General features: G+C 40.6%; 2 protein-coding genes across 8 annotated transcripts in view; one reads left to right on the top strand and one right to left on the bottom strand.

Annotated features, from left to right (window-relative positions):
* Positions 1-11,617, bottom strand: part of WDPCP (WD repeat containing planar cell polarity effector) — a 148,514-nt gene extending 136,897 nt beyond the window's left edge. For 3 of the 7 annotated variants that reach the window (XM_030946095.1, XM_030946092.1, XM_030946096.1), the window contains exons 1-2: positions 11,543-11,617; positions 9,409-9,490 (exon numbers count right to left, since the gene is read on the bottom strand). The gene's annotated coding sequence lies outside the window, so the exon portion shown is untranslated. Of the gene's footprint in view, positions 1-1,425; positions 1,565-9,408; positions 9,491-10,400; positions 11,196-11,542 lie in introns of those variants that run through there. The other 4 variants (XM_030946091.1, XM_030946101.1, XM_030946097.1 and 1 more) reach the window with 2 other exon arrangements.
* Positions 11,618-11,974: 357 nt separating this feature from the next.
* MDH1 (malate dehydrogenase 1) lies at positions 11,975-24,049 on the top strand. The gene is made up of 9 exons (XM_030945074.1): positions 11,975-12,078; positions 17,437-17,535; positions 18,377-18,473; positions 19,384-19,559; positions 20,881-21,003; positions 21,117-21,293; positions 22,387-22,500; positions 22,711-22,800; positions 23,171-24,049. The coding sequence occupies exons 1-9, from the start codon at positions 12,076-12,078 to the stop codon at positions 23,294-23,296; spliced, it is 1,005 nt and encodes a 334-aa protein (XP_030800934.1). The 5' UTR covers positions 11,975-12,075; the 3' UTR covers positions 23,297-24,049.
* The last annotated feature ends 1,876 nt before the right edge of the window (positions 24,050-25,925 follow it).

Here is a 25,925-nt window from a genome sequence, read left to right as displayed (position 1 = left end):
GGAATAGCATACAAGTGACCAAATCTGCTAATGGGCTTGGAGTTACCTGAGAAAATAATTGCAAAGTGGCAGCATCTTGAAACTTGCTTTTCTTTCACCTCAACATTAATTTAAAGTCTTATTTTAAAAACTTTAAAAAAAGTGTTCATGCCCTTTCAAGCTGTGTACTTGATTTGTGTCCAACAGGTGCAAAAAAAGATGAAGTTGTTTATGAAAACCAATAATGGGCTTAGGTTTAACTGCTGCAGATCCATTTAACATAAGGATTGTAACCTGTCCTCATGGATTTTTAAATAAAACAGACTTAAATTTATACCCCTGACATTTAGCATAATGGAATAACAACTATTTACGGTCTCCCTGTCAATTCTGGTAGTAAAACCCTGGATGTGGTCACAGAAATTATAAATCTGCATTGTTATCTGGAAAACAAAATGATTATAATAATTTTCTGCTATTACAAGCAATTGTCTTTAATTACCTCAATATATATTACTTAATTGCCTGAAAAGACAATGTCAGCATGAATAGCATTGGTTTGGCAGCCCCAAATTATGAACAGCCATTGAAATGGTACACGTTCTCTATTCCTTTCCTCAAAAATATGAGATCTCACAGAACCTTGCCTACCTTGATATGTAATAAAATTTAAAAACTGAAATAATAAGGAATCAGACAATGACAAAAATTTCAAGTGGTGTGTTCAGATCTTTTAATTATTAATCAGTTCACAGTTTGACCCCATCTTTCTACCAACCCATTTCTCATGTGGTTCCAATTTACACCACGGGTAAATGGCAATCTAATGGAAACAGTGGTACTGAGCACACAGCCTAGAATGTTTAGGATAAGATAATTATTCTGTAGACAGACATGCGAGGATGACTTCACAGCATCAGTCAATCACTGGCAAATAACCTGCTTTCATGAGGTTTCAAAAAAAAAGAAATTAGTAGAATGAGAAAAATTTTTAAAATATCATAGTAGTTGCCCATTACTATGATTTCTGTGATTTTATTATAGATCAGCTTTTGCAATCCTATAATCCCGTGTATTCCAAATAAACTTTCATAATTAACAAATTTTGGGCTACAATTTCCAGCACAAAGATCATCTTTCTCCCTTTTTTTAAAATTTTGAACACTTCTGTTCTGTGTTTGCATGGAAGGTTTTGGCAGCAGGAGCTTTCAGGGAAGGAAGCTGCTGGAAGCTTTCCCTATTTCCAGCATAGCCAATGCCAGATGGGTCTAGGACTGACACCCTGCTGGACAAGGCTGAGCCCATCAGCAATGGCCTCCATTGCCTCAGGAATAACACAGTTATTTCCTCATTATCCTACTCTGAGTTGACTGATAATAAATTAACTGATTTCCCTGAGTCGAGTCTGTTTTGGCCATGACAGTGATTGGCTCTCCCTGTCCTTACCTTGACCTTTTTGTTGTATTTTCTCTCCCTCCTCTGTTCCACTGAGCAGGCGAATGAGATAGGCTTTGGTGAGCACCTGATGTCCAGCCAGGGTCACCCCACCACAGCTTCATCCATGATCTCTCACCTATAATAAACACTGTTTAAAAATGCATTAATCTGGGCAGTGTGGAGGTATCTTCTCTCCAAAGAGAGCTGTGACTGACCATTCTAGCTAGCTGCAACATTTGGCTTCTTCCATTTTCACAGATGTAGAAGATACATTTTAATTAACTCATCCACACAAGTGCAGAGCAAAACAAACCACTAAATGGCCGTGGCAGTGGGAAGTAATTTCCCCAGTTAAGTAGTTTCAAGCCTTTATTTTACATAAGTCTTTTTAGGACTGATATAATTTTAGGGTCTGTCTCACTTCTATCTGTGGATTTCTTTTTCCAGAATCTTTGTCTGAGTTGGGTTTGCTCAAATCAATGTCACAGCTGCTGCTACAATTCTGTGTGAGGTTTCCTTCTCGTCCACATTCACGTTAAGGGAAGCAGCAATATTTTCACCATTTTCATTATTCCTCTACTTTTAAACAGAAGGCCAACAGCATAATCTTCACACTAATCCATGAAACAGATTACAATTATATATATGTTAGAAAATATGCAAAATTTTCATTCTTCAGTTTTCTTGCCCTATTCAGCAAAAACTGCAGTATTTCCTTTCATGATGATAACATTTCTTTAATCTCAGCAAAGAGATTTTTTAAACTTAATTGTTAGAAATACAAGTAGAATAACTAACTTACATGGCCTCAATTAGAAAATGGCATTTGCTGTAGTTCATTCATGATGAGGGAGTTTTAAAATTCACAGCATGCCATCTTCTGAAAATCAAGCAGCAGCACTTCACAGGTAGGCCACGCCTGGAGCTTTATGCAAAGTCTGCACTCACATGTCCTTGAATTCAGAGTGACTAATAACCTCAGCAAGGCGCATATTTTAAAAGAACACCCATGCTGAATTTGGCATTTGTTCACTGGCATTACGGGTGGCATATTTTACAGCTGCTTCTTAAGGAATATTCAACCACCTGCACATTGTGTGTCATTGCACTGGAGCTCAGCCACATGCTGAAGCTGTAAGTGTTGCAGTTTTGGTAATCGGATTCAAAAAACAAGCATGACAGAGTGAAATTTATTTATTAAGTCATTTACTAAATAGGGATACTACTTGATATATTACAAAAGAGACAGACAGAAAAAGACACTTAAGGGGTTTCCCAATACCACATACAAAAAAATTCTACCCAGAAAACAAATCAAAAAATCTCCAAGGGGGAAAAGTTGATAGAGTTAAATATCATCACTGATAGATGCCAAAGAAGCTACTCCAGTAAGATCTCTATAGAATACAAATATTTAATTTACTCTGTGATGAAAAGTCAATTAATCAAGTTATTCTGCAACAGTCTCAAGGAGTAAGGTCTGCTTACTATCTGAGTATTTATTCAAATGAAACTCCCACCAACATCACTGTTTCATAGCTGTCCTGATTTTGTATTTTAACACAAGAATGGCACTATGTTACAAGTTTTCTAGTACAAGTTTTCTTAGACTGAATTCCACAGGAAGAGACCTCTGCCACAAGTTGAAGAGTAACAAAGTTAACAGCACTCCTAAGAGGTAGGGGACTTTGCCAGCAGTGTTCCAGGAACATTCTGGGCTTTCATATAACTTGTGTCACAAGCTGCACCTCATTCACTGACATTACATCACTATGACTTTTGTCTTAATTTCAACTTATTAATTACATTTACAAAGGAAATTTTCTGATATCTAAAAAAAAAAAAAAGCCAACTGCATCCTGGGCTGTGGTGACACTCCACCTGCAGTTCTGCATCCAGCTCTGAAGCCCCCAGCAAAGAAAAGTATGGACCTCTTATGGATGGGTCTAGAAAAAGAGCCACAAAAAAGGACTGGAGGAAAGGAATAGTTCCCCTTTTTAAAAAGGTTGGGAGACTTGGGGGTTTTTAGCCTGGAGAAGAGAAGGCTCTAGGGAGACCTTATGATAGCCTATTAATACTTAAAGGGTGGCTTATCAGAAAGGGGGAGAGGGACTTTCTACATGAGGTCTGGAGGGACAAGACCAAGGAAAACAGTTCTTATCCAAAAGAGAGTAGATTTGGATTAGATATGAGGAAGAAATTCCTTACTCTGAGGGGTTGAGATACTGGAACAGGTTGCCCACAAAAGCTGTGGATGCCCCAAGCCTGGCAGGATTCAAGGCCAGGTTAGATGGGGCTTTGAGCAACCAGATCTAGTGGAAGGTGTCCACAGTGCATTGGACTTCAAAGGTCCCTTCCAGCCCAAACTACTTTGTGATTCTGTGACAAAAGCAGCAGACAACTCATTGCAATTCACTGCATCTGGTCAAGTTATTGGAACAAAAACTGGCAAAGCAGTGGATTGGGAAGCATCTACTTAAATACACACATCAGGTACAAAAGAGCAGGAACATCTTTGTACATGAAGCTTCATATTTGTGCTTGCTTTTCTTTATACTTCTATTTAAGGAACAGTCAATATAACCATTAAGAAAGAAATTTTTTTAAATTGAAGATAAAATTGGAAATAATGCCACAATTTTGAAGTCCATACACACCTATTCTTCCAATGCATATTTCTAATGCATTTTACAAGCCTTCCATTTCTCAAGCAAGACAAGCTCAACATTTACCAAACCACCTAAGTGTCTTCCAAAAATGCAGAGTGTCCTTTATACGTGCAGTTTTTAAAAGTTTAGTCATTTCTGTCTAAAAATTATGCTACCAGACGGTGTTATTACACTGCAGTGGATACTCCTGTCTTCTCAGAGGCACATTCAAATAGAAAATCATCTCTCAGATTTTATTCAATACAAGATAATGGATCACACTACTCACTCAAGTTTGGGTACAACTGCCTGGGACCAACTACAATGGAAGATACCTTATCAATGTTCAGCAGCTCTCAGTTCCCATGAAAAGGGATGTGGCAACTCAGAGCCCACCAGTGGTCCTCAGGAGGCAAGCTGATGTCCACCACACTGCAGAGGATTCCCAGCTTTCATTATAGGAATCAGTGGCATTCATTTAGCAAGGACAGGGCCTAGCATTGCAGTTAAACTAATGGTTCTATTAATGACACTTCACTAATTTATGTCCAACACAGCTACATTGAACAAATAAACCATCTGCAGTATGCTGCTGTTCTGAATTCTCTCTGCAGGTTTCAAGTCCTTGAATCACATTCCCCTCCAATCTAGTTTGTCAGAGAGTCACAAGTGGTCCAATTACACAGGCAACTGACCCACTACTGCTAAAAAACTGCCTCTTGTGAAACTCCATGAAGGTAAGAAACATCACAGTATTGGCATTCTCCTGGACACAACTCTGTGACAGTCAAGTGCAAACAGAAAAAAAGTGAGCAGCAGGTGGAGAAAAGCCCTATGCTATTTCTCTAAAGACCACAGATCTTATTTTTCCAACAGAAACATGGCACTTGTCCTTGTTCTGGCAACACTGAAACACTGAAATAATTAGATGGTAAGAAATTCAAGCTAGTCATTTTATAAACCTTTTACATACACTTTTATTCTTTCCCCCAAACCTTGTAAGCTGTGGATTCACTTCCAAAATAGCTTTCCTATCAAATACAGCATACATAGGTTATAAAACCCCAAAGGTTTAATCAGCACTTTTTTTTACAGAAGTTCATTAACAGGTTTGCCAAATTATCCAGCCCAGAATTGTGTGTATATGTTATTAAACCATATTTTAAGCTTGTATATTACTTTCCTTAAGAGTGTATTAGTTCCTCTGTTTGGTGTTTTTTATATTTACAAAGATACTCAAAAGTTTTGTCTTATTAAGAGAAAAATTGCATAGAATGAGAAAAACTTCTTAGGTAACTTTGGAATCTTTTAACTTGTAAATTAGCAAGGAAAGCACTGAGATAAGTCTTTGCGAATATATTTGAAGTCTTAATGAAAGGGTCAGATTACAAAAAGCCATAGTGGGAGTATTATATGAGGAAGCTTTAAAGTTAGTTGCAGTGTGTTAAAAAAACAACATTCAAATAAATTATTTTTCACTGCAGTATGCCAAGTTTTTGGAGATAGAATTAAAATTGGGCTTTCATTTGAGACCAAGTAAAGCATAATACTAGACTATAATAGTGCACATACTAGTGAGATCCAAATGCCCACAGTGTTGCAAGAGAACATTTTCCCTCAGGCATTTGAAATGTAATGCTTCTTTAATATTCTCTGTTGGATATTGTTAGAATGGAATTTCAAATATTTCCTGCAATTTGAGTTAAAGATTACTGAATAATGCTGAGCAGCAGAAAATTTTTGAAGCATACATCTAAAGCTGGCATAGTAGCTTAATGCCCTGTTGTTTCTTGCTTTAGCAAAATTAATTTCTTCAGTCTTCAACCATGAATTCATGCACCACCTGGAGATACAAACCCATAATTTAACTGTGGTGTATTTCTAGTTCCCTTGCCTAATACACACTGAGGCCAGACCCTGTATGTCAGGCAACTATAACAGGAAAAGGCCAGTTCAGAGCAATACTTTATATTCTCCCATATCAGACAGTAAACAACCTCAAAAACAGTATCTGGCCCATTATTGTAAATAAATGGGATTACAGGGCATGAAACAAAAGCACATTTTATTATATAGACAAGAGTAACATATATCCAATAGGACTCAAAACATTCAAAAGGCTTTTATCCAATTAAGGTCCAATTTTTTCACCATATCTGTGTTAGTGCTTTACCATGGCTACTCTTTACAGGCAAGAGTAGATGGCAAGTTGAGCAAAAAGGCGTAGCTGTATCATTCTAAAAGGAAACCAGAAAAACACAAACTGCAACCATGATTCCTGTTGCTTGATTACTTCATGGAGAAGCCTCCTTCATCCAAAGATGCAGCACCTTTCCACCATTTGTGCCATGATATAAGTGGTCCATTACTCAATTTTTTTCTGTGGCCATTGCTCCCTTCTCATTCATACTTACGCACATGACTACCCTGAGTTCAAATTAACCAATTCCTCAACACCATCCCAGCCTGACAAGACAACTCCAAATGACTTCAAGACAGGTCTAAAAGTTTCTAACATTTTCTTCAAGCATGAGCCTGAGGACCATTCTCATGGGTTCCAACATAACCCTCCCCAACACTGAACTAAGAAACAACAACAAAAAATATATGTATGCCTGTTTTTGAGCAACAGGAAACTCCAAGTTATGCAGCACTGGTATGGACAATAGAGTCCACACAGCTGAGATCAGCTGGAATTTTATTTCGAGATGGGGTCATTTAGCCCTACAGTGTGCAACTGAATGAGTAGAGACATGTGCAGAGAGTACTTGTGTTTATGTGAGCAGAATGAATAAAGGCAATTTCTTCCTTCTTTACTCAAGTATCAGTAGACACTGAATATGGCCAGTATTATAAGCATGTATGCTACTAAAGCCACCCATAGACTCTGCTGCTGCCTAAAAATTGGTTTGGATAAGGTTTCCAAAAGCAGGTCAGATACCAAAATGAATCTGTTAAACAGCAGAAAAATCTCCATGCAGGAAACAAAGTGCTTAGTTGCCTCTTACACTTATTACTGATAAATTCATGTTTGAAAGTTATGTTTCACTTATGAATAATGCCATTAAGATAAAAAATTATCAGTCTTTTCAATCCATAAAGAATTATATTTTATACAATTAACAAAAAAACTCAAAAAATCAACACCATAAGACATCATTCTCCTTGCACCAGTATTTCTAGGGATATTTTCTTTGAAACACCATTTAAATCTTGGGGGAGAAAAAGGAGAAAAATTCAGTTTGTATAGTAGCAGCTATTAAGAATTTGGTCCTGCAAAAATACAGAAATAAAGTCACATGGATGTTGTAAAACAAGCTGAAATATTTTAAGCAAACTATGTGACCATAATTCATAGAAATAAGCCTAATGAGAAAAACTCTTGTAACTGCACAAGAGATTTGGCATGGAAGAGCATTCATCAGCCTTTCTGACATGGAAAGAATGGATAAAGGAAGCAGATGGATTCACCCATCTGCACTGCACCTAAAAAAGGGAAAGTCATCATTATGGTTGTTAGTTTCTTGTTCAAAATGTATAACTTGATTATCAGGTTATAATGAACATATGCAAAAGAAAGTCTTACGAGAGAAAAAGCAAACATTTATTTTCAGTAGGATCTGTTTCCCTTAACTAAAATTATTCACTTGACTAAATGCTTACCTAATTAAAAAACCTCTCAAGGACATCAGCTTAATCTTTCATCAGTTTACATCTAGTGGGGGGAATGGGTGCTGGTGCTCATGTTGGGTTTTTAATGTTGCAATGAATTAACTTTAAGAGTACAAGGTTTGCTTTGGTAAGACATGAATTGTTACACAGGTCATCTCCTCTCCAGAATACCAACCTGCCTCTTCTCCTCCAGACAGTGACATTAGTGAATAAAAACCCACAAAGTGCTGTCACAAAGTCTCTGTTCAACCAAGAGAAAGACAGATTTGTGTTAAGGTAAAAGAATCCAGTAACACTACTTCTCATGCACCAGGAACACAACCCTTCTGTTCACTTTGCAGTAATTCAGAGATCAGCTTTGCTGAATTTACAGCCAATATGCCAAAGTCTCTGCGCCGTGTCCAATGTGGTTGTTTGGTTTGTGGGTTGGTTTTGTTTGGCTTTGGTTTTAAGCAGGGATTCTCTGTAACCCGGACCTTGTAACAACTGTGAGGAGAAAACCCTCCAGAAGTGGCGCTTGGGTGGTGGATGAGGACGGATCTTCCAGGGTCCCTCAGCTCTCGGGGTGCCATTATGAAGCCACTGCGCCACCACCCCCTCTGGTCAGTGATGGAGCCCTGAATCCTTTGGGCACCAGAGCACCCACCTCAGATCTGACGTGCACCCACATCAGAGGAGGCCTGAGCTCTCAGTGTCCCCCACCAAACCTGCAATACCTGCTCGTACTATCGACCTACTTAGGGAAAACAAATAAAAAATAACTTTCTGTTCACAATTTTTATTAATATTTGACTCATGAATAGTTCATAAATATTACTAATACATACTACATGCAAGCTACAGATCATTTGTGTCTCTTTATAGGCAGCAGGCACATGAGTAGCGGATGTGTTATTGCATCCTAGCTACCTGTTAAAAACATGCTGAAGGCTGTAGAAATCAATTAATGATAATTACCCAACTTTAATTAAAAAACCAACTAAGCTGTTAAGAAATTAAAAATAAGCAATAAAAAATTAAACCACTTCCATAGAAGAGAAAATTTCTCTTTTAGAAAAAAAGTTTTCACCACAGCAAAACCAAAATCTGGATTATAAATGGAATTTATAGATTAGCTTCTTCATGACATTCAATGTCCATGCAGTACTACATGACTGAAGTTCAGAAATGAACGGTGAAAAATTATGTTTGGGACATTAGCACTAGGAATTAAAAAAACCCCAACCCTGTATTAATTTTCTAAACTACAATTTTAATAGCTCTTGTTCATATCGATATCTTTTAAAAAATCTATTATAGATTTCTCATACACTTCACAAAATAACTTTTGATCCTCTTAATTTTATTTCATTATTTTTTTGTAGTGCCTTACCTTAGTTCTGAAAAAAACTCTTACTATTATTTCCTTGGACCAGAACACAGAAGAGATTTACAAAACTATTTCAATTCTAGCATTTCTAGGTTTCAACCTGGCCACTATATAGTTACTTCTTCTTACACAGTCTTCTGCATTTTAAATGTTAATTATATCACACAGACTTAGCTGCAAGAGGCATGACTTGGTAACAACAATTGTAAGCAAATGCATAAGATAAAAAACCTGTACTAGACATAGAGAGGATGATAAAAAGAGAACTTTATGAATTATTGAAAATTAAGTGTAAAAACTTACCTAAAAATATTCATCCGTTTCTATAGATGGCAGTGAAGTAAAAGAAAATCCCATCCAAAATACAGTTAAAGAAGACAGCCAGCTGTTAACAGAGAATAATTAATTTTAAAATATTTTTTTAAAAATTAAGAGATTATTCTAGCAGACTACCCTTCAAAACTACTAGTTGCCTTGAAAAATAATACTTAATCCCCTGAAAATGGAGATTAAAACATCTTAGTACTTCAGTGTGTTGTTTAACTACTGATTTCCACGTAATTCAGTACCTTTTGAGAGCAAAAATTGCAAAGTGTATTTGAGAGCTAGCCAAGAGCCCAATTCACATGCACACTAAATTTCCATTACTTCATTTGCACGTAATTTTTCTATTTATGCAGCTTTTTTGCTTACAGTGCTACACAAAAGACTCATACCAATGAAACATTGGGGAGTATTAAAGAATATTTTTTAAAAATACATTTAAATTTTGCTTGGGGAAACATCAAAGCTTGACAAGTAGAAACAAAATTTAAGAAGGAAATACTAGAACTCTTAAGTTTTGCTGACTTTATTAATTACACCACATTCATAAAAGGCAACATTTTACAGTATCTTTAGTTAAATCTTTAGCACAGACAACAACTGAGTCCAACTTGGCCTAATCATACTGGGATTGAAGATAAACTGATAAACGTGCTTCTGACAAAAGCATATACACGTGGCTTTGCATCAAAACAAATAGTTTTCAACACAAAGTAACGATTTGTTGCTATCTCTAAAAGCAAATAATTCCAGGAGCACAAGCTTGGGTAAAAAACGAACAAGAATAAGAAGAGTTACCTACAGAAGAAAGTTTGAAAGTTTCAAGTTAAGCTCTTAACTGAAATCCATTAAATCAATACAATCTGCCATGCTGACACAGACAAATCAGTTTACAGCCTGCTAACATTGATTTAGCTGAAAATTGATAAAAAATCAATTAAACTGAACCAATTATGGTCAGTGGAAATTACCTTATGTGGGTCCACATCAGGTTTTGTGTATATTTAAATCTTAAGCAATCTTAAATAGTGTTAATTAAGTCTGTACAACGTCTGGGTGCAGAAAAGGTTAAGAGTCACCAGGGTAAAGCATCTTAGGACACTGTGGGAAACTCTGACTGTTAAACAAGCTCCCTCCTCCTGACCAAGCTTCCCTACGCTTCCCAACAAGCCAGCCCTCAGCTCTGCTTGCAGCTATTCGGCTTTCAAACTGATCCACAGAATGGAGCTTGGCTACACGCTTCATTCATATTAAAAACGGGCTGTCATTAACCGATATAAATCAGTGCAGCTGGAGAACCTCAACAGAGCCGGCGGGACCGCACCTCCGGCACCCGGGCACTGCCGCTGGCCCCGCCGCAGGAGCTGCCCGGGCCCCACGGCTCCTTCCGAGCTGCGACACGAGCACGACTGGCAGCGAGACCCGCTGGAACGGGAGCACTTTGCATCACAACTTGCATTTTACACCCCCTGCCCCAAAGGAGCAGATTCCCTTTTGTCGCGGGACGGAAGAAATTGCGTCAGCATACATGCTTACTATAAAGACTACAATAAGACTTCAAACTAATGTTGCAGAAACGCACCGGGACAAGTGAGATCTTCACAAAACAACTAACAGGGAATCCAATCAGGATCTGAGGGAAAAGAAAAATCAGCTGTGCTATCCAAGACCTTCTTTTACACTCCAACAACAGTTTACAAGCTCTGTTCTGCTGATGTATTTCTGCCGCTACCAACCTCCCTTACAGCCAGACCAAAGGAATTTACTTCACTCAACAATTCGAAACCCAAGTAAACGAGCAGTTTTATTTTTGTACAAGTGATCGCTAGTTTAGCCACGTATTTCTACCAGCGGAATAGCACAGAGCACAGATAAGCTCTCAGCTTTCCCTGAAAATAAAAAGGAAAGGACCAAGCAACAGGATGACAGAATTTCATGAAGCGTGGAGCGCCGGGAACGCGCCGGCAGCTCCCCAGAGGAGAACGGGCGGGAAACGCGAGGGGAACGCTCTGCCCGTCCCGGGCTCACGGCTCCGGGATGCCCCGGGGGATGTCCCGGGGGGATGCCCCGCCGGGCAGGGCAGGGCCGGGCCGGGCCGCGCACTCGCACCCACCGAGCGCTCCGAGGTCGCGGGGCGGGCGCGGGAGCGGCGCCGCCGGCACCGGGGCCTGTCCCGCGCGTCACCGCAGCAACCGCGCGCGCCGCCCCCCGCGCATGCGCCACCCCAGCCGCCTCCGCATCCTCACCGCTGAGCGCGCATGCGCGGCCTGAGAAGCCCGCGCTTGCCGCAGCCCCCACCCCTCCCAACCGCCCGCACGCGCCGCGGGGGCAGCCACGCGTCGCCCCCTAACGGCCCTAGCCCTGCGGCGCCGCGCGGCGCTTCAATGAATGGGGCGAGGTGGGGAGAGGCAACCGCCAATGGCGTGCGGGGGCGCGGCGCGCCACCCCCGAGGTACGATGGGAGTTGTAGTTCTCCACGGCAGCCGAGCGGCGCTGGCTGGCGGCGACCACGACTACAGCCCCCAGGCGGCTGCGCGCGCCCGCACGCCCCGCCCCACCACGGCACCTCGGCGCAGCGCTGCCACGGCCGCAGTCGCGCCGCAGAGGTGACCTCGAGCAGCCAGCGTATCCGCCGCTCCCGCAGACATGGTCGGTACCGGGCCCGCGGCGGTACCGCGCCCCTCGGGTTCCTTCGCCCCGGGGCGGGGAATTCTGGCAGGCGGAGGTGACCCCGAAATGGCGTCGCCCTCCCCGCCCGGCCGCGCTGCTCCCAGGAGGGCCCGGGGATGAGGGGCAGGGGTGACCTGGAGGTGGTCGCGGCACCCAGAGAGGCCGGGCATGGTGGCGCCCCAGCCCCCGCCGAGCCGCGCCGGGGTGACCTTCCAGGCGGGGACGTGGGGTCGGTGCCGGCCTGGCGGCGATTCTGCCTCTGCCTGTCCCCAGGGCCCTGCGGGGAGGGCGGGATGTGCCCCCGGCGGAACGCAGCGAACCCCCCTGGCCCGGGCTGGCACTCCAGAGCTGATCGCGCCTTGTCCCGGCGCCGCGGCTGCCGGCGTTGCCTGCGGGAGATGGGGGCTGTCAGCGCCTTGCTCGTGAGGCGCGGAAGGTTTTGGTGCAGTTCTGTGTTAGCTCAAGGGAAAGTGCTTGTGAAATGTCTTTAATGGTTCATCCCTGCTTGCTGTCGGAAATCCAGCTGTTTGTTCAGACTCGCTAGATTGTCAAGGAGTCCTTCTAGTCCTGCTCTGAGGTTACAGAGGTGAACTGCAGTGCTTTGCTTTTCTGCAGCATGTGTACATAGATATATAAACCTGCACAGAGACCTTGCTTTCCTTTCTAGGCATGAAAACATCTCTTTGTTTTTCTAGACTCAATACCCTGTTACTCAAACCTTCACTTCCAGTATTTTGCTATAGAAAGGATGCTTGCATGCTCTGAAATGTGGCTTATTTGAGCTGTACCCTAAAAAATACCAAAATCTGTAAACTTTTCCACTCCTTCTATTTAAAATGGGGATTTGCAGGAGTGACAACATGACAGCAAGTTCTAGTTTGTATTTGAACTCTCAAAGCATTGAGACACGGATGAGCTGACATGGATGGTCTGGTCTCACAAAGAACTTTGATGTCCAGACTTTTCAGAATGTCACTGTTTTTAGCTTGCCTTTGCTGTTCAGATTATGCATGTGGTGTTGGGCAGAGGCTTTAAATTTCTTGAAATAAAATCATCTATCAGTGCAGCCACCATTAGCTCAATGAAATGGAAAAAGTTTTACAGGGCACCTGTGTCAAGGTCGTTCCTTAAGGGAGGAATGCCTTTGGAATTGCTTAGGTCTCTGAACCGCAGCGCTGGTGGTGTTCTTCGAGTGCATGGCTGCTTTGCTGAGGCTCTGCTACATTTCCAAACATGTTTATTGTCCCCACATCTCTGCTTTATAGAAGGGAGAGCAAAGGGAAAGTTCCTTAGGCAGAATCTAGACCTTGGAAGAGATAAAAAATTATTTTAATGATTGAGTAATTGTTGTAAAGCAAGGTGGAATAGCTTCGTTGGCTGGAATAATGTTCAATATTCAGGAATAATGTTAAGCTGATGGTATTTTATAGATGAGCTTATCAGCAATAATCTGTATGGAGATCTCGCATAGCTGCAATTAGCAATGCAAAGTCTATCACTTGTGTAGCCAGAATATTCCTGTCGCAACATTTGATAGGTTGTGAGTTGTCTTTTACTTACCTTGTAACTTCCTGAATCAGTTTTGCAGTGCAGTGCTGTTTGCAGATAAAGCACTAATGTTTTAGTTCTGCTGATATCAGCTGTAATCACAGAAATAACTGAAGCACTGAGTTCTTAAACCAAAGTGCATGGGGTGGGTGTAAGACCACAACTTCCTTACTTGATATTGGAGGCTTTGCTTTTATCTGTGATAGTTTAGGAGGGGAGAGATCCTACAATTCCTGGATTAGATGAAGAAGGGTACCTGGAGATGCAATGGTCAGTTGCTGGGGCCTTTTTTCTCATCCTTTTTATCATTACTTTTGCTACTCTTTTATTTTCCTAAAGCTTTTTAACTATACATCGGTTGAATGTGGAGTGGGAAAGGCTTTGGAGCAAAATAGTTCAGCTAGTTGTTGTTTAATTTGTCCTCTAGTTCCTTTATACCTGACAGTGAGTAAAGGTCACCCCTGCAGTTACCACAGCATGAAAGCCCTGCAGGAGCCAAGTCATGGGTTAAAGCGTCTGGACATGAATGTCTGGAACCTACAACTTCTGTTGAGGAGCTTCTCATTTCTCTAAAAGTAGCCTCAGACACTCAGTGGGACCAATTTTAATACGAGATGTAAGGTTTTTTAGGTGAGCGTTATCCACATTTTGTAAGCAGCGCAACAGAAGCCAAAGTTTTTGGTTTGTTAATCCAGCTTCTGGATTTAAGAGAGACATGGAAGTTTCTTTGATGCTAAATTCTCACAATTGGTGCAGGGGTAAAAGGGTCTGGGGAATGCACTTAATAATGTACTGGAGGTTTGGAAAGTAAAACCAAGTAGGAAGCACTCCTCACCTTATTTTAGCTTGTGTGTTTTCCTCCTCCAGCCCCAAATGGGGGACAACAGGAAGGATGGTAGTAAGCAAACATAATTATTTTGAGAAGGTGGAGCTGAGTCATGACTGTAGGTTTGGGTTTTTTTTTAGAGGCTAAATGCTAAGTTTGTCTCAGTAAAAAAATAATAAATAGTCCTGTTCTTACCTTTTGTCTTCTTCTCCTTCCCTCTCCTGTTGTTAGGCTGAATACTCACCATAACGCTAGTGGATAGGTTGGCATTTTTTGTTTCAATCAGGCTGGCTTATAAAGTTAATAGAATGGAAAAAAAATCAATTCACAATTTATTTCAGATACCCTATAAATATAAAGAAAACATGTTTTGCTGTTACCTGTGTGAGTTCTGGAATAGCTTAGCACAGGATCGCTTTTTATATGATGGGGATTTTGCCAGGCCAAGGTTTTGCAGCACTGTAACTTTTCAGTACTTATTTTTTTAACTAGTGTGGTTAGTTGCCTTAAAAGAGTGTTCACTGTTCCATTTATATAAATAAAATGTAGATTCTTCTTAGAAACATGCTGAAAATTTTGCTTTAAAATTTGATACACATTTTAATCCATGTTGCTCATCATCATTCAGATGTTATGCTCAAGAATAGAGTACCAGAAATAGATTTGAACCACCAAGAATTGATTGTCTGCTCTCCTTCCCCTTGTAGTGGCGTTTCAATGAAGTTAGAGGGGTGTGACTTGTAGTAGGATGAGTTCAAAAGAGAAAAATGCACTTCAACACCGTGTAACGGGCAATTGGGTAATGAGATAATTAAAGAATCATTCCCATAATGAAGGCCAGGTCTAAATCTGCAAGTCAGTAGTTTACCTTTATAATTTATGCCCTGATTTTTTCTAGTATGTGATAAAATGGGATAGGTAGCCTAATTTTTTAAATTATCTAACACTAGTGTGATGCAGCTGTGCTTGGCCGGTCAATTCTGCAGAGAGAATACACTGGAAGCCCCACATGGTTTTCCTATAAATATCAGTGACAGGAATACTGGTTGGAAAGGATCTGTAGAGGTCATATCTGCCCTCCTTCTTGCTCCATGTCTGGAAGTTGTCCAGTCCAGCCTGACGGCAAGACTTTTGCCACTGATAGATCATGTCATAGGTGTTGTAGTCTGGGCCTTGAAAACCGCTGGGGGTGAAGGTTATACAGACCCTCTGGGTATCCTGTTCTGCTGCAACAGTACCACATAATCAAGAGTTTTTCTCTTAATTTGTAGCTGTTGCACCCTGTTCTGCCACTACTGAGAGGTGTTGGGGGCAGTGCTATTTTTCTAACATCCTGTGAAGGTGTGGTGGTGTGCTGTTAGATATCCCTTATCCTCTACCTTTCCAGACTCTGTCCTGACTGACTTTCCCTCAGCCTCATCTTACAGACCGCAGAACCATACAGAACTCAGGTTTCCAGAACTGCACTCAGTATTCCATCTGCAGTATCACGAGCACTGACTGCAAGGCGTGTCTTTGCTCTGCAGCTTACACTTTTTGTAATGTAGCCCAGAATGCAATTAAATCACTTCTTTCACATTCAGTTATGCCTGGTCTGTATCTCAAATGATCATCTTTTAAATTTTCTGAAAAAGTAGGCTTGGCATTCCAGCAGGCTGGTCAGTCTGCTTGTTCCTATCCTAGCACAATCTGTCCCAGCCCTATTGCATCTAGATAAAAAGGGAAATACAAATAACAGGTTTATGAAATACTGGGTTATTAATGTCCTTTGCCACGTGGCCCTTTTTGATAGAATCATAGAATGCTTTGGGGTTGAACAAACTTTTAAAGGTCATTGATCCACCTCCCTGCGTTTGGCAGGGACATCTTCGACAAGACCAGGTTTTTCAGAGACCTGTCCAATTTGACCTTGAATGTTTCCAGGGGTGGGGCAACCACCACTTATCTGGACTATCTGTGCCAGTGTTTCACCACCTTTATTGTAAAGTATTTATTTCTTATCTTGGTCTGCCCTCTTTTAGTTTAAAACTATTGCCCCTTGTAATTTCATAACAGGCCCTACTAAAAGGTTTGTCCTAATCTTTTTTGTAAGTCCCCTTAAGTATTGAAAAGCCACCCTGGTACCTTCTCTTCTCCAGGCTGAAGAAGCTCTCCAGGTTCTTCTCCAACCCAGACTCTCACAGCCTTTAATTTTCAATATTAAATAATTTCTGGATTTCTCCCAGTCCTGGTTCTGCTTAACAAAGTGTCATTTTGCTACAGGGCAAACCCTTATTCCCCTCTTATTTGCAATATAGTAACATTTTGGCAGTCTTCTCCCAGTCTTTTGGAGTTTTGGGTCAGTTTGACAAAAGACAGTTGTATTATGGATAATGTCTGTATGTGTTCATAATGTAGCTTTTGTCTGTGGATTAGTTAAATTTGCTGCCTAACAGTTTAGTGAGGCAGTAATTTTAAGTCCCCTAGATTCTTTGGTTTCTGGCATTCAATAAGTCTTTGGTTGCAAATAAGCATTCAAAATGCTTAGTGGGAACAGCCCTTGAAACAGAAAGAATCTGAAAACCAGTCAAGTGTTACAGCTTGTGAAACTTCTGTAGTAAATTTCAAGTATGAATGGTTGGGGTGTGTGTTGTATTGTCTTATGTTAACAAGGCAATGTTGTTAAAGGGAATGCAAAATTTTTCAAATATATCGCTATTCCTGGCATTTTGCAAGTTTTCCAGGAGCAATTCTTAAGGATCTTTTTGCAAGTGTGGTCTATTTCTGTAAAACCAAGCAGAGAAATTGCTGGTGGTTCTAGCAGAACCAGAAGTGTGATCCCAGGAGCTGGGGCTGATCCACCTTTAGGCTCGGGCTTTCATCCAGGTTAAATAATCATAATGCTATGGCTGCAGTAACTTAATTTTAACTGGTGTGAGGCTGAGGTGTGGAGCTGTGGGTAAGGCTCTGTCATTTCCTTGCAGGCTGAACCTGTCAGAGTCCTGGTGACTGGAGCAGCTGGGCAGATTGCTTACTCCCTCCTCTACAGCATTGCCAAGGGTGATGTCTTCGGCAAAGACCAGGTAACTCTCACTCTGAATTCACAGAATGACCAGGTTGGAAGAAACCTTCAAGATCATCAAGTCCAACCCATGCCTGACACCTCAACTAAACCATGGCACACAGTGCCACATCCAGTCTTTTTTTAAACACATCCAGGGATGGTGACTCCACCACCTCCCTGGGCAGCCACTTCAGAACTTTATCAGCCTTTGTATGAAAAACTTTTTTCTAATATCCAACCTATATTTCCCTTGCTGCAGCTTGAGACGTTGTCCTCTGGTTCTGTCAGTTGCTGCCTGAGAAAGAGACCAACCCCACCTGACTACAACCACATTTCAGGGAGCTGTAGAGAGTGATAAGGTCACCCCTGAGTCTCCTTTTCTCCAAGCTAAACACCCCCAGCTCCCTCAGTCATTCCTCACAGAGCTTGTGTTCCAAGTCCCTCACCAGCCTCGTTGCTTCCTCTGGATGTGTTCAAGTGTCTCAATGTCCTTCCCAAACTGAGGGGCCAGAGCTGGACACAGCACTCAAGGTGTGGGCTCACCAGTGCTGAGTACAGGGGAAGGATGACCTCCCTGCTCCTGCTGGCACAGGAATGAATGAATGTCAGAACTGCAGTGCCTGAGACTGGTTTCCTCGTAGACACTCAGAATGGTTTACCAATATGCAAGTAATTTCTTCTTTAAGTGGGGAAAATGGGTGTTCTGCTCTGTTATGCAAGCTATCAGTTGTTTTTTGTGCTGAAGTTGTTTTCTGCAAATGGGTTTTAAATCTTGCATAAGGTAACAGCTGAGTACAAGACAAATTCATTTTCAAGACACATTGTGCCCAGCTTGCACTAAACCTTTTCTTTCTTTCCAGCCTCTTATTCTTGTGCTGCTGGACATCACTCCTATGATGACGGTACTGGAAGGTGTGGTGATGGAGCTGCAGGACTGTGCTCTGCCGCTGCTCAGAGGTGGCCAAAACATTTTTTTCTTATACCTACAAGATGCTGCAGTACAATTATTGCATTTCTGAGTCCCTGTAGCTGGCAGGAAGTTAGGCAGAAGAAATGATCCTTCCTTGGTTTTGTGTTTTGTGGAATATAATCAATTTAACTTAGCCTGTAAGCTAGGAAGAATGACATCAAATAGGTTTTGTGGACAGAATTGGCAATGGAGATACCTGGTTTATATCATCTAATCCTGGGCTTTCAGCCTGTACAAGAAATTGTCAGATACTTGTTCATATGTGCACTGGCCCAGCCATGAAATATATATAATATATCATTGCTATATTATGTATATAATATTAATTGCTAAATAAAAAAAATTAGTCTTAAAAATATCTTCTGTATAAAGACACAAAATGAAAAAGCACTCCTCAAGCCATTTAAACAAGCTGAGTTCTCGTAGTTTAAACAAGCAGAAGAAAGGGAGCAAGTAGGAGTTTATAACACATGCCAAAAGAAGCATGTAGGTACCAGCTCTTGTACAAATCAAACCTTCTCTGCTTCGAATTTGAAAGAGGCAGCGAAACTTCACTTGTGTTGGTCTTTGCCACTGAAATTTTATTGTAAAAGTAAAGAAAAGCGCATGTACTTATATACACATTTTTAGAGGCAGATGAAATGTATCTTTTTACATAGATTTCTCCTGTGTTTTCCACTTTAGATAAATATTTGTATGTAAAACCTGTTGACTGGGATGTATTTAAATCTGTGGAGGTAGGGCCAAATGATTGTTACTTGTATTTTTGGAAGGGGAAGGTGGTGGTATTATCAGATTAGATTGTATACTATTTATGCACAAAAGAATATTCCTGTTAGCACTATGCCATGAGTATTTGTCTTGCTGAATTCTTTTGCCCATTTCCTTTTTTTATAGAGGTCATTCCAACAGACAAGGAGGAAGTTGCATTCAAAGACCTTGACGTAGCAATTCTGGTTGGCTCCATGCCAAGGAGAGAGGGCATGGAGAGGAAGGATCTACTCAAAGCAAATGTAAAAATTTTCAAGTCTCAGGGTGCAGCCTTGGACAAGTATGCCAAAAAGACTGTCAAGGTGAATACAGGAACTGAATTTAAAACATTAATTCTCGGCTATGTAGAGACCTGGATACGTTGTAGAAGAATATTGTACAAGCAGGAGCCCGTTCAGTGTGGGCATTCCTTTCCTTATGCCCTGGAAAATAGCCCACAGTCAAGGGTAGATAAGAAACAGAATGTTAAATAGGTGGATGATTTAGTCGTTAATTTGTTTGGTGAAAAACGTGAGTCCTACATTGTATTGCTGTATTCCACACATACTCTGAGCTGGTTACCACCAATCTGAAAAGCAACCCCATAAAACCATGTTTAAAAAAAAAATAAGCAGTCTTTTGCTTGTTACCACTCTTCTCTAGGAGAACTGAATTAACTAAATGCAGCTGCCTACTTCATATCCATCTGTGTCCTTTAACATAATGACCCTTAACTTCAATATCAATATGGAATTACAGTTGCACAAAAATCGGCTTTATTTAGGTTGTTTGCATCTTACTTGGAACATTAGAAGATTTTAATTGTTCTCTCTCAGATTCCTTCAGCACAGTTAATGGGATCATGTGGCTGCTCTCCCACTGCTCTTAATCTCAGACCCAGACTCTGGCTGTGCTTTGTAACTGACTTTTTAATGTCTGCTGATGAACTTCCCACAGCTTCTAAAGACATGTTTGCTTCTTTATCCAGCTGGAATAAAAACTATCAATATAACTATTGGAGAGTAATGGAAAATTTACTGAACTCACTTTCAAAAGGGGAAATACAAAGGGAGGTTTGCAGATCAGCTTGTGTGATTTAGAGTATATGGAGTCTGACATAAGTCATTCGAGGCACAAACGAAGGATGAATTAAAAATCAGTTTTGCATAGTAATAAATTGATTTGAGGCAGTGTTTTACTTCTAACTGCCTATGAACATTGAGATAAGTAACTGTTCTGGCTTTCTTAATTATAAAGCAATTATATAAAGCAGTGGCGGCCAGTCTAGAAAACGTTTAAAGGTGGTTGGTTAAAAGTGTGCTTGTGTCTGTCTCCCTATATGTAGTAGCATGAAGTTTGAAGCCAGGCTGTAGGTCAGTGTACAGATCTCCCTAGAAGTCTTGTTCCCTTTCACATTGGATGTCAAGTTAAAGAGAATACCTACCTGGAAAATATTTTTATGTGCAGTTATAGAAGATTGGGTGACTAGAAATGACACACTTAAAAGACAATCTTGTTGAAGACAACCAAGAGATTAGAAAACTTAACTTTTAGATAGCTTCTTTGAAGGCCAAGCAGTATATTTCACTGAAGGGAGGTGTTTTGCAGAAATACCTCCTTCATCTTTCCTTTTTTCATTTTTAGGTTGTGGTTGTTGGGAATCCAGCAAATACCAACTGCCTGATTGCATCAAAGTCAGCCCCATCCATACCAAAGGAAAACTTCAGCTGCTTAACTCGTTTGGATCACAACAGAGCCAAATCTCAGGTAAAAAATGGCTTATTGTGTTATCTATGCTAAATACAGGGCAATGCTTTCAAAGAAGCCTGTGAGTTGAGAAGCTGAAGTCAATGCAATGGACATATTTAATTTCCATGTAGATTGCTCTGAAACTTGGTGTGGCTGCTAATGATGTGAAGAATGTCATCATCTGGGGCAACCACTCCTCCACTCAATATCCTGATGTTAACCATGCGAAGGTAAATGTGAAAGGAAAGGAAGTTGGAGTCTATGAAGCTATAAAAGATGACAGCTGGCTGAAGGGAGACTTTATTGTGGTAAGATACCATTTTTTATTTTTTTAATAGTCATTCTGTGCTTTCTCCTTACCTCTTCTGAAATTGTAAACAATGTAACTGATGTAGTGAAGCAGCTCTTTTCTCTCACTAGAGCAAGCCATCTTGAGATATCTTGTTGCTATCAGTTATTTGCCCTTGGAAAATTCAAGGCAGGAAAGTCTACCTAACTTCTGTTAGAAAAATCCAACTGAAACGCTAAAATGATTCAGCAAAGAGTTTTGATCACAACTCATGTGAAACTTGCATGACACAGGAGCACCATTGTCATTTCACTACGGTGACTTTTTGGGGCAGTTTTGTAGATGAAGTGGGATGATCCATTTGCTGCTCCACACCCAGCAGAAAAGGCCAGCAAATCTTTCCCTGCTCATGAATGTGCGCACACATACACACACACAAAGTGTGTGGCATCATCAGAACCATTTCTGAAAAGGAATCTGAAAAATCTAGGAAATGCCTGCAAAGTAGAGTAGTAATAAATAATAATCTAAGTTAGTAAAACAAAATACTGGTATTAATTGATCAAGAGCACAGGCTACCTAAGTGGAATATGAGGGGAAATGGGTTACTAAAGCCCTAGATGATTAAAGCTTTAGCAAAACTATTAAATTTAAAACTATTAACTTGAGTGTTGTGAGGTAGGTTCAGCTATCTTCAGGAATTAAATTAATTGTATGCAGTAAGTGTTGTAGGATTCAGACCAGCAAGTGTTTCACATTGGTATTCAGCAGAAGACCTCAATTGGCAGTGTGTCGCTTGAGACATCTGCTACTGCTGACATGCACAAAGTCTCCTGGTGGGAAAAGCTTGAGGCATCTGGTTGGTATGAGAGTAGTCAGCTAGCTGTAAAGTTAAGGAATGAGCCTCTGAAACATTGTTACATTTGTGTTGGCACAACTCTTCTAGATTGTATGCCATGTTTGTTTAGTGAAAGAACTGTATCTTCACTGATAAAATTAAATAATTACATACAACAGTCTTTCTTGATGGCATTTACTAACAGCATGTAGAGCAAGCCATGGTTTTTATGCTTTACAATTTAGTTATGGTTGGGTTTTTTTCTTAATTGCAGACTGTTCAGCAACGTGGAGCAGCTGTTATTAAGGCCAGGAAGCTGTCCAGTGCCATGTCAGCTGCCAAAGCTATCTGTGATCATGTGAGGGACATCTGGTTTGGCACTCCAGCGGTAAGATGTGGCTATTAAAGTGCTTGTTTGCCTCATGCTTTCATTCTGTGCCCACCTCACTGACCTCGAGTGTATGTGTGTTCAGAGGAAAGAATCTGTCTTTTTCTGGAGTAAATTGTGTCATAGGAGATAAAGGATATCATAAGTCATGGAAATTTTGCCTGCTTCTAGCGGTGAAAAATGTATTTATCTCTGCCTTTCTGATTTCAGGGGGAGTTTATTTCGATGGGAGTAATTTCTGATGGCAATTCTTATGGTGTTCCTGAAGACCTGCTGTATTCATTCCCTGTTGTGATCAAGGTAACTAGGCTGTATTTAAATCCATATATCTTCTGCAAGACCTATTAAACTGTCATGTGAGCCTGTTAACAGCCTTGTGGGACTGCAGTTGCTGATGTGGGAGTTTAGCAGTCTCCCTTTCACAGAGAGGACTCTTATTAACCAAGTTAAATTAACGTGATTGTCAGTTAAGTGCTGGTGGTTAGACAAGTACAATCTGACATGACTAGCTGGGGCTGGTTGCATTCTTTATCTGAAATAAAATTAACTTCTACCTGATGTGGTTCTTAGAGCCATAAGCTGTGTTTTTATGCCATAAAGTTTCTTTCATGCAGACTGAATGAAGCCTGTTCTTACATAGAGGGCTTTTTATTTGTTTGTTTTCAATCAGGACAAGACCTGGAAGTTTGTTGAGGGTCTTCCTATTAATGATTTTTCTCGTGAGAAGATGGAACTTACTGCTAAGGAGTTAACTGAAGAGAAGGAGACTGCTGTGGAATTCCTCTCCAGTGCATGACTAGGTCAGGAGGAAATACAAAATCATTTAAGAGTGGAAGAATCGAAAAGCCGTCTGTAGGTCTGCTACCAAACACCAATACTGTATCCAAGTCAACTGTCTGTGGCCATTGTGCATTTTAAAGTTCATATGCTTACTGGTACTGTCGTGCCTCTTGAGTTATTAGCAAAATATTATTAAAGAAGTAAAACTAGTTTGTTGACCAAAGTTTTTGTCCATTCAATACTAGTTGCTTTCTGTGTATGGTACAGGATAATTGTTTGCCTCGGCCTTGGCTACTAACACACAATCTGAGTTTTGATTAGACTTTGGCACTACTGGAACACGTCTGTGATCACTTCAGCAGCCTCTGTCTCAACTGAAAATGAAATTGGAATGCCAGTAGTTCTCTTTACACTGATAGTTCAGTGACCCAAGTCTGTCACTGCACAGACTTCAAGTAAATACATTTCACTCTGGTTATGCTTACAATATTTGTCAGTAGAAATATTAAAAGTTGTTCAATCAGATACTGGCTAAGAGTAGTCTGTTGCACTTTTATTTGCATGTTTTAGTTATGTAACTAACACAATTTGATAGTACAAGATAAAAAAAACCTTAAAAGCCTATTTTAGGAAACTGAGGGAAAGTAGTTTAAGCTTTAAGCATTACTACCTTTTGCAATGACTAACATTTCCCTTTGCCTGAGTTGGTGTCTCTCCTGTTCTAATAGAAGTTTCTGCCTTGTACTAAAGTAAATCTTGGTCTGTCATATCTGGAGTCATCTCATTTTTCTTTTTTGGTCTGTTTTCATTTAATGAGGATTTGAAAAACAGAACTTCTTTGACAAGAAAAGGAAAGGTTAAACTGAATTATAAGCAAATTGAATGGTTTTCTTTGAGGATTTACCAGCCAGAATATAAAATAAATCAGCAAACATCCGTGAGCTTATCCAGAAAAATAAGTCTGCTCTCAGAATACTGCTGTACCTATTAAGTACAGTGACAATGATGCATCAGAGACTTATTATATGTAGAGGTAAAAGGGAAGAGAAGTGTTTCAGAAGACAGGAATGTGCTGCAGCACAGGGCACAGTGAGTGAACCCCATGAATGCTTATGAAGCAGCTGTTGCAAGCATTTTTGCATTTCTGCCGTCTTAAAATAGACAGGAAGTGTACACAGTTGTATTTTTTTCACTGTTTTTCTCATTCCTCTGAGCCCCTCAGAGTTTAGTTTTCAGGGGAAAATTTCATACACCTGTCTTGTCATGACAGTTTGGGCACTTCTGCAGAAATTAGGGAGGGAAGAAAAGCTGCCAGTGTGTTGACTGCCTTCTGGCAGTTCCATGCAAAGTCAGTAAAATCTCATTTCAACATGAACTCGGGGATCAAAGGAATTCATTGCAATAATTGCTATGCAATTATTACAGTTCGTTTTAAATAAGGTGTTTTTGCAGTGAGTGCTGCAGGAGATGGCTCCAGTGCACAAAGTTACTTGGTTTAAAAAGGCTAAGTGAAGGAAAAAGTGCACATCTATGCCTGATAAATATAAATAAGGATGATAAATGCTGCTAGTGTGCTTTGTGCCATACCTACTGTAGCATCACTACATAGGGAATTAGCTTTAGGAAAGAAAATCTGGAAGATTTGTCTCTTCAGGGTTTTTGATGTCTGTTTTAAAGCAGCCTTCTGCAAGAGAAAACTAATTTCTTGTAAAGTAATCCTTCTAACAATGTATCAGAGCACTTCCACAGAAGCTCTGCCTTTGATAGAGTATCTCTCTCCCCTGATACACTAAACTTAACAGTTGCGCTGACATTTACCTCCTCATGCTGAGTTTTAAGCAGTGTTTGTGTTCTCTCCATACTTCCATGAACCTGTTGAACTGGAAATCTCTCATTGTCCAGATGCTTTTCCATCCTGCTACTTACAAACTACTACATGGTGGATGTTCTTTCTGTTGGAAGTTACTCCCCAGTTACTGGTGAGGTATTTCCAGGATATAAAGACTTTTCTGTGCAGGAAAGGATTTCACATCCATTCATTACTTGCTGATTACTTTTCCAAGAGAACAAAAGCCAGGACTTCAAGCAGCAATTCCTGAGTGAGTACATACAAGCATTCTTTGAGAAACAAATCCTAAGGGAAATTAGGGCTAGAATTGTCAGATCCACTTCTTGAAGGTTTCTAGATGGAGCAGCTGAGAACATTAGAGCTCCTGACTGAGTCTGTGTGTCAGCAGAAGGGCTCCCAGGGAAGGCTGGAAAGTGTTCAGCCTGGCTGGCATGCCTTGTCGTGGAACACCAAATCCCTGCATCCCAAATCCTGCCTTCCTGCTCCTGAAACTGCACAAGGCAGGCTGCTAATCTGATCTCTTTGAGCTTTCTTCACAGCCTTCCATTCCCAGCAAGAATTCTTTTGAGAGGGAGAAGAAATAAAGCTTTTCCCCAAATGAACAAAAAACTGATTCCAAGTTTGTCTTGCATCATCCTTCTTCTCCCAGTACAGCTGTTCCTGCTATTTCTTACAGTAACTCAGGTGAAGTTGGAAACCCAGATCCAACAAATGAACCTAAATCAAAGTTATACTGGTGGTACCACAGAGCTTCACCCCTGGGTGGAATTATAAGGCATCACATCATCTCCAATCA

This window comes from Camarhynchus parvulus, chromosome 3 (assembly GCF_901933205.1).
Source record: "Camarhynchus parvulus chromosome 3, STF_HiC, whole genome shotgun sequence".
NCBI lineage: Eukaryota > Metazoa > Chordata > Aves > Passeriformes > Thraupidae > Camarhynchus > Camarhynchus parvulus.
This window is presented reverse-complemented; position numbering and strand designations above follow the sequence as displayed.

What these genes read in the sequence shown, in the direction of transcription:
- MDH1 (XM_030945074.1), top strand. An exon ending in ATGCCAAAAAGACTGTCAAG is followed by an intron (nt 19,560 to 20,880) that starts GTGAATACAGGA and finishes TTTCATTTTTAG; the next exon opens with GTTGTGGTTGTTGGGAATCC. An exon ending in CATTCCCTGTTGTGATCAAG is followed by an intron (nt 22,801 to 23,170) that starts GTAACTAGGCTG and finishes GTTTTCAATCAG; the next exon opens with GACAAGACCTGGAAGTTTGT.